The sequence below is a fragment of the Protomyctophum parallelum genome (assembly GCF_964188405.1).
Source record: "Protomyctophum parallelum genome assembly, chromosome: 8".
Lineage (NCBI taxonomy): Eukaryota > Metazoa > Chordata > Actinopteri > Myctophiformes > Myctophidae > Protomyctophum > Protomyctophum parallelum.
The window spans coordinates 2,974,929-2,984,192 of record NC_139703.1 but is presented as its reverse complement, the minus strand read 5'-3'; the positions used below and the strand labels follow the sequence as shown (position 1 = coordinate 2,984,192).

Genomic DNA, 9,264 nt, shown 5'->3' with positions numbered 1-9,264 from the left:
GCGTGCTATTAGAAATTGTCAGTCTTTTCAAGGGAGTTGATTATGAGCCTTAAGCATTGTCATGAAACACACCCATACTTAACCAAACGTATACACCCCTGGTCTCTTCCTGTTATTTAGTACCTGCCCCTGACGCACATCCTATTAAACCCTGTGTGCACTCTGGGCTATCTGTGTGTGTGTGTGTGTGTGTGTGTGTGTGTGTGTGTGTGTGTGTGTGTGTGTGTGTGTGTGTGTTTTGTGTGTGCGTGTGCTTGTGATTCTCTCTCTCTCTCTCTCTTTCTCTCCTCCAGGGAGGGGACCATAAAATTGTTGCTGTCTTGCAGAAGCGTATATCTAATGTGCGGCTGAGCATAGACATGGTAACGCCCCGCCTGCCTCTGATTGGCCTACCGACACTGCCCGTCTCGACTGTCCTCCGAGATGCGAAAATAATACAAGAGAATGACAGCTTGGCACGTGGCGACAGAACGCAGCCTTGTAACTAACAAAAGAAATGTGCGATTAAAGATGTTATTATCGCAATAATCATAGGAATAGGAATGTTACTTCTGTTAATAGCGACCTGAACCTCCCATAATCTGGCGGTAACATTAGCCAAAACTAGCCAGTCTACACTATAAAGCTTTGTAGATCTGCTACTTTTGGCGAAAAGAGATTTGGTGTAGCTGGAAAAAACTTAGTCCAAGTAAGTCCAGTGTATGACAAAGGACAATTTCACACCGAGTTAAAATCTCCCTAATATGATTGATTATTGTGAGCTATTAACGCGATGCAATCACCCTCTGTGTCTCTCCTCATACCACAAATATGTTCATTCCTTCAATCACTCCTTACCACCACCACCCCTCTCTGCAATTCCGTACATACACGCCTAGAAAACCCCAAAATCTGTGCATACTATACACGACTATACTGTTTTGACCGTGACGGAGGCGTGGCTTTTACTAGTATTGTATGTACAGAATTGCCAATCTGTGCTATTTCACCATGTTTGGGTGAGATTGGGTTTAACGTTTATTATTTACGATTTATTGATGCTATTGGGTTACAACTCGCAATGTTCGACACGGCAACTTGCTCGCTTTAGCGTGCTCGGTGGTGTCTCTCGTGGCTTAAGTTCGGTAGAGACGGCACCCCTCCGTCAGTCTATGGGGAGGATTTCAGTGTAATGTACGGATGTTTGGGATTATGTGTATGTACGGAATTGCCACATCCGTGCTATTTCACTGTGTTTGGGTGAGACTGGGTTGCTCTCTCTCTCTCTCTCTCTCTCTCTCTCACACTGTCATGTTTTGACTCTTCCCCTGTCTGCATTTCCATGTCAGCCACTCCCACTCTCCATTCCGACTCGGTCCTTGTCACACACCTGTTCCCACTCCCTCTCCAGCCCAACAGCGCCATGCCACTTCCACACCTGTGAACACTTCGCAATTACCCTGGTCCCTATAAGACTGGACTCTTTCCACACTCCCACTGTCAGAACATACTTCCTTGTCCCCTGTGTTGTACCTGAGTTCCTGGTTCTATGTCTTTGCAATTCTGAAAAAAATGCATTTTTGGACTTTACTGCTTCGAAAGGTTTGCATGTTTGAACTTTCGGTTTACTGCTTTGTGCTTTGAAGAACCTTTGCATTTTCTGCATGCTGCTACTACTCATTTGTGTTGTTTGTAGCTTGACGGCATTCTGCTTTAATAAATCATTTAATTTGAACATTCCTGCTCTTGTCCTGCATTTGGGTTCTACCCTTTGACTCACCGTGACACTCACTCTCACTCTCTCTCACACACACACACACACACACACACACACACACACACACACACACACACACACACACACACACACACACACACACACACACACACACACACACACACCACTTCATCATTCATTTCTGTTTGTGTCTTGTTTCAATAGCCTACTGTTTGTTTGCCTCCCTCTGCCCATGTACGTAGTACCCTATAAATATAGAGGGTATGCGCATGCATAAAGTGAGTGGCAAAGTTAGCCTGACGTTGTTTAACGTCATTTCATGAAACCAGAGTTTTCTGTTTGGATGTATATGGGCTGTCAAGGCCAGAAAAGAAAGTAACTTCTGGGTATGAATGATGATGATGTCATACGCATACCCTCTATATACTGTATGTATACACCCCATCATCTCATTCAACATCACTGCATTCTCCGCTTGTAAATGACATTCCACCCCCCCACATACACACACAGTCACACACACACACACACACACACACACACACACACACACACACACACACACACACACACACACACATTATTCAGCATTATTCCGTTCTTCTTGAAGAACTCCACACAGGATGCCTGTCCATCGGCGGGGGGAGGGGAGGGGGGGTCCTCACTCCTCCATGAACCCCTCCAGGAGTACACATTTTCACAACACAAATGGACTTCCTTCTTGTCATTCTTTCCCGATTCTCACGAAAACACGCTCGTGCACACGAGCGTACGTGCGCTCGCACACGTACGCACGCACGCACACACACACACACACACACACACACACACACACACACACACACACACACACACACACACGCACGCACACACACACACACAAACACACACACTTTTGCTGAAAAGGTCCTTTGAGTATACGTCAAGCGAACAATAAAACATGGCGAGAGAACACAAGAGCCCCAGTCTGTACCAAACTGCGAAACAACAGGATATGAATTATGCAACAAGAATTCAATTAAAAACAAAACGTTTTAACTAACACACACACACACACACACACACACACACACACACACACACACACACACAACACAACAAAGGAAGAGATACTGGGGGACCTTGACTGTGCCAAGCTCACAGGATGTGATTTCACACTGCGTGCTGATCATGAAAATGTCACCCATCATCAACCCATAACAATAAACAAGGAGCCAAAGTGGCAGCAGGCCTGAGTTGGACTTCAGGAAACAAGTTTCAACAATACAGATCTTGACACATACCATATCATGCAAACTGTAAACAGGAGCAATGAAGGGCGTGCAGTATTTCATTACAATCTGTCACCGGACAGGACAACAATGTACAGGAATGCTGGCATCAAGGGCTCAATTGTATGAAGTTATTTAGGAAATTAATATTGGTACAGTACATTACACTCGCTTTGCATCATGCCATTTGATTTGTGTACACACTATACACAGCACCACATTTTTGAACAGTTTCAATAGACATGACTTAACTCCAGTTCACTGAACAATTTCCCAGTGGAATAAAGACAAGCAAAGTATAGGGCTAATGTATAGCCTATTGTATATATATGCACTATGCAACTCGGTCAAATATCTTCTTGGATCAAGAAAGTATAGCATGTATTTTAAGAGTCTGACTTTTTCTTTAGGAAAGCAAGTCTGACTAGATCAAATACAAATAGTGGGATAGTCTTGACTTTATCCAAGGATATAGATCAAATGATCTAGTCACACATTGCCAGTATCCTATATCGATAAGTTGTAACTTGTTCATGAAGACATTATATTAAAATCCTAGACTAGAATCGAGTGTATAGGCAATTAGCTCAAAGTAACATTATGCTACTTATGCTTTGAGTTGCCAATTAACCTAATTACATTTAGACCACAATTAAAAGTTAAACGCATTTTCAAAAGGAACAATATTGGTTTTCTTTTCATTATTGTACTATAGTAGCCTCTTTCTCTCATTGCTCTCGTTGCTTCGTCTTTCTTTAATGGTCGCTTTGTTGTAGTATATGCTACATAAAACATTAAAGTGTGAAGACAATTAGCTTTAATAGCTATTAATTATCATTACGCACCTGCGTTCATCTTCGAACATCAAACATCATCCACCATGGCAACCGATAGTTCTCCACATCATTTCGGCTCCACTGACTGACCGATACAGTGCAACGGCAACCGACGCTCAAACTTAGTCCAAAAAACACATTTCGCAACAGATATAAAAACAAAAACAACACCGCAAAGTCCTCTCGTTTATCTCCAACTAAAGAGCTAATTGAGGACTCCTAGTCTTCTTGTTGTTGTTGTCGTCCGCAGAGTGTTGCTGCTGCTGCTGTGTCCAGCGGACGTGCATGTGTGTGTGTGTGTGTGTGTGTGTGTGTGTGTGTGTGTGTGCGTACTGATGCGCGTAGTGGTGCGCTGCGCTGCGCTGCTGCCAGCATCTGTTCTGGAGGAGAGGAGACAGCCAGGAGGTGTTCCTACTTCCTTCTGGCTGTTTGGCTCCCTGAGAGAAGCCAAACCCACACACTGCACTCACCGAGACTGAGTAGTAGGATGATTCACATTTTATTCAAATTAAGTGATGTGTGATTGATTACTAGTTGTTAATACTGCATTGAATGCAACAATTTTCCATCTCAAACATTTAGTTTTCGCGAAGTATCTAGATATCTAGCTGTGTGATATTGTTGTCGTTGCTTTTGCGCAGACATTTTATTGATGTGAGTCACATTTGGACTAGGAGTCAGGAGGACACTAGACAGGACTGGTCTTTGGGCTGCTGGGTTGTTTAGTAACAGTTGAGGTCTTGATGAGGATATGCAGACAGTAGGCATTTTTTAGGCAACCTTTAATATACGAATCCACGTACGGGTGCCCTGGCCGCAGTCATAGCTGAGGTGAGGTAGGCTACACGGTGAAATACTAATAGCACGGATGTGGCAATTCCGTACATACACGCCTATAGAACATCCGTACATATTACACTGAAATCCTCCCCATGGAAAGAGTCCAGTCTTATAGGGAGCAGGGTAATTGCCGAAGTGTTCACAGGTGTGGAAGGGGCATGGCACTGTTGGGCTGGAGAGGGAGTGGGAACAGGTGTGTGACAAGGACCGAGTTCGGAATGGAGAGTGGGAGTGCAGGCTGACATGGAAATGCAGACAGGGGAAGAGTCAAAACATGACAGCTATATGGCTTAATTAAGCCTTTTCACCTATTCGCTTTAATAATTTGTAATTTAGGGCTTTATACCTTCAGGTCTGGGATGAAGAGTTGTAGCCTATATTGGGAAATGCATTTAAGTGCATATATCTTTCTGAATCGTCTCACCACTATTCATACATGCAATATTTCCTGAGTAGCCTATACTACTACTAGACACATAATAGAAAAGTTCCTAAAAGCAGTTCCAAAACAGTTTCTCCAGGACACCACCAAAAGCTTCTGCTATTGGCCGTGGCTTCCTGGGCCGGCATCTGTTGCATGATTGAATGAAAGCAACCCTTTAAAAACGTCTCTTCATAACAGGAAACTGCTCTCCCTGTTTCCTGCACAACAGGCAACACTTCCTTAGCAACAGATGGACAAGGTTGGCGATGTTGTTAACCCCTTAAAGGTAGACTGTTAAATAGAGCTGATTGTGTGGCTGTGCAGGGCTGCAGTGTTGTGTCTGATGGCTTGATTACTGAAAGACACACATGATATGAGCAGCTTTCCACAGCCGGGATTCATACAGGGGGCTTTTCAAGGACAAAGGCATGTTCTAAAACACTGGGGGGAGGCTGGGATAGCAGTCAGCACCCTGGGGCCCCGATATAGTTTGACAGATCCCAATGAGGGTTGAACGCCCCCACACACACCTGAAAGGGAATGTCTCACCACCTCTTTGCCTTTGTCTTCTGCCTATACTTGAAGGTCAAACAATGCAGAGGACCTGGGAGAATTGAATTCACAGTTGAACGTGAATCGTGGATAGAGGAGAAAAGTACAATGCAAGAATACGGGTATCAGCTCTGCTGCGTACATCGCTACGGGGCACTGGTCCTGTAGATTGCAGCAGTGGCCAATACATTACACACACACACACAGCAAAATTCCCATTCCAGATGGTTTGGTGCGAGAGGAAGGATTATGTGCTGCTGCTGCTGCGGCCGGGTTCATCAATCTCACAAGAGCCGTTTGAAAATGTTAAAATAATTATGACCTTGCGTTAACTCGCTCACCTGTGTTATTGCCGTTAAATCAAACAATAAGTATCCAAGTGTTTTGTAGCCTGCTGATATGGAAAAATGTATATGAATGACTTCACGTATAATAAAACGTTTTATTATATTATATTTATTTATATGTATAATAATAATAATAATAAAATACACCCTATTTATGGACTGAAGACAGAGTGACCCAAGATAGTCAGTGACTCGATCTACCTAAAAGACACTACACTAAGGTGGGCATATGGATTAGGCTGACCGAGCTATCTAAAAAGATACACGTACAAAAGGAAAGGGAGTAAAGGAGAGCTCAACCCCCTCTCTATGGAAACCAGGTGTAAACAGTACATATACGTCATGTCTTATTAGAAATTATATTCTAGCAAAACAATACCTCACACTGTATCTAGGAAACCACATTTTCACAACATCATTGCCCCGACCCCCTTCCCCACCCCGTATCACTATATACAGCTGTTGAAGCAAAATATTAATATGTATCGGTAATCATTTGGGATGACTGCATGTACATCACTGTGCTTTTTACAGTTACCATGTTGTTGTTCATTTGCAAATTAAACTATGGCACTGTCATGTTTCTGTATGCTACTGTAAAAAGGCCAAAGACCAAAACAATATTGTCATTGTGACTCACATTGTGTCGTGTGTGTGATGAAAACCATGAATCTGCAGTGTTGAAAGTGAAGGCAGTTTTAAATGTGTCCGTAGTACCATATTTACAGCTGCACAATATAACCTTTTGTTCTTGAATGGGAAAAGCACCTCTAAAGATAGCATGGGGCGAACGGTTCTGAAGTTATGTGGATTACAGACTAGCCTCGCGTTGCGATACTAATCCGCCTCGGGGCATATGCATACGCAATCGGGGCGGGTGAAGTGTGGCTGCGCCAGGCTAATTACAGACACACGCACGCGTGTAGATAGATAGATAGATAGATAGATAGATAGATAGATAGATAGATAGATAGAGAGAGTTTGGCTCTCTGGTCACATATAATAATTCAGGGTCCACTTGGTTACCAACGCTCCCTCATTTAGCATATGGGGACCACCTGGAACCCCCTCAAGCCACTGGCATGGGGCATTAACGAGATCTGCCGCCGCCCACTTAACAAGACCATCATTTTGTGGGATTTGTGGAGCAATTTGTGATGTCACATCTTTTTTTTCATTGTTTCCCCTTCATCTCTGGCCTTTTCTGCTCTTTCCGTGTGTGTGTGCGTGCGTGCTGGTCTACGGGGTGAGTGTAGGGGAAGATGTGGAACGGCATGGTGGGGGAGCTGGTCTACGGGGTGAGTGTAGGGGAAGATGTGGAACGGCATGGTGGGGGAGCTGGTCTACGGGGTGAGTGTAGGGGAGTGGGTGATTTCAAGATGTGGAACGGCATGGTGCATGGGGGAGCTGGTCTACGGGGTGAGTGTAGGGGAGTGGGTGATTTCAAGATGTGGAACGGCATGGTGCATGGGGGAGCTGGTCTACAGGGTGAGTGTAGGGGAGTGATGATTTCAAAGATGTGGAACGGCATAGTGGAGGAGCTGGTCTACGGGGTGAGTGTAGGGGAGTGGGGATTTCAAAGATGTGGAACGGCATGGTGGGGGAGCTGGTCTACGGGGTGAGTGTAGGGGAGTGGGGATGTCAAGATGTGGAACGGCATGGTGCATGGTGGGGGAGCTGGTCTTTTTTCACTGACGAAAACTAAGTGGAAACTAAATGAAAACTAAGCCACAATGACTAAGGGCGGTAACAAGACTACTCGCCCCGTTTCTGTTTTCCTCCCAGATTTTTCCCCAGTGAGGGGTGGGAGAGGCTGGACAGCAGACGGCTGGACTTTGAATTTCTCTAACTATAAACTTTCATGACAGCAGGACAGCCTAAGTACAAATATAATTTATGAAAAGCTACTACAGTGAAGTCTGTTCACAGAAGCTGTTGTAGGATATGTGGGGATTATCTGACGAGGTACCATTTGAGGGGGCAAAACCTTACATATACTAAATAATACTAAATTGTTTATAGGTTCAATATAAGTCAAATAATATAGCCTTTCCACAGGAGTATCTTTTTATATTTTTCCAAAAAGAATACAAACAGCCAATAACATATTACAAAGTTATCCCCCTCACTGGGGAAAATTCCGGGAGGAAAAACGGGCAAGCACAGGGGCGAGTAGTCCAGTATTCCTAAGGGCCACTATAGTTCCACACTCACTCCAGGGGGCCACTATAGTTCCACACTCTACTCGTTGCCAGTGCCAATTGTGTTCCACTGAGAGAGAGAGATCTATTCACAATTGCTAAATCTGACCTTTTTCTTTCTTGCTTTTCGCTCGTGCAAAATATGTTTTTTTCTCTCTCTCTCTCTCTCTCTCTCTCTCTGCAGGGTGTGTGCAAATAGAACCTGTCAGTATACGGCATTGTGTCATGTGTGTGTGTGCACTGAGGAAAAGAATAGCTTCAGGAGTAAATACCCTCCAGATGTGTGGCACAGACGGTCAAAACATGTTTTTGGACGGAGGACACAAATATCCTGGACCGCCTGTAGTATAGCTGCAGCGCTGTGCTCCGTCGCCCCACCTGGAGTACATACAACTCTGGACTGGAAGAGAGCGAGAAAGGGAACGGAGACATTAGGGAAAAACATGCCGTAGTTCTAGAGGACAGAGTGACCCAAACAGGAAAGGGGTCAGCCGCTTAGCTGCCAGAGTCGAGACAATTCACCAACACCTGCTCTGCCAGTGGTGACTGGACATGGGAGAGGAATGGATGTGTTTTCGTCGACCCCACTGAGACCGAAAGGCTGTGTGACATTGCACTTTAATGCAGTCGATTACTGGAAGCACTTGTTTTGCACTAAATTGTCCCCCATTATGCCACAGTGTGTTCCTGTCCTATATCATCACGTCACTGGCCGTGAACTTCACTGCTAAAGGAAAGAACACACTTACTCATGCTGCTGCAAATGGCGTGCAGTGTATTAAGTGCAAGGTATTGATTTGTGGGGTCTTCAAGCCCAATCAGGCAGAGGTCTTTAACTTCTTACAATGACCTGAACACCTTTATAATTAGCGGATGGCAAAATGCTGGACTGGTGTAATGGATTGAACTATTATTGATGGGTTTTATTGATCTTAAACCATGCAGCACGACCTAATAACAAGCAGTGCATTCTTCTGGGTGAGACCTGGGTGTTTGCCCCCCAAGCTTTAGATTCCGATTAAGAGACTTCTGAGCAGATGCGTATATATCAACAGACTTCATTAAAGTGACAGGAA

General features: G+C 44.4%; 1 protein-coding gene across 2 annotated transcripts in view; it reads right to left on the bottom strand.

Annotated features, from left to right (window-relative positions):
- fgd5a (FYVE, RhoGEF and PH domain containing 5a) overlaps positions 1–4,112 on the bottom strand; it is a 57,050-nt gene extending 52,938 nt beyond the window's left edge. For both annotated transcript variants that reach the window (XM_083771529.1, XM_083771530.1), the window contains exon 1: positions 3,834–4,112. In XM_083771529.1, the coding sequence (XP_083627655.1) occupies positions 3,834–3,843 (10 nt within the window). In that variant the 5' untranslated portion in view covers positions 3,844–4,112. The remainder of the gene's footprint in view (positions 1–3,833) is intronic.
- Positions 4,113–9,264: the final 5,152 nt, after the last annotated feature.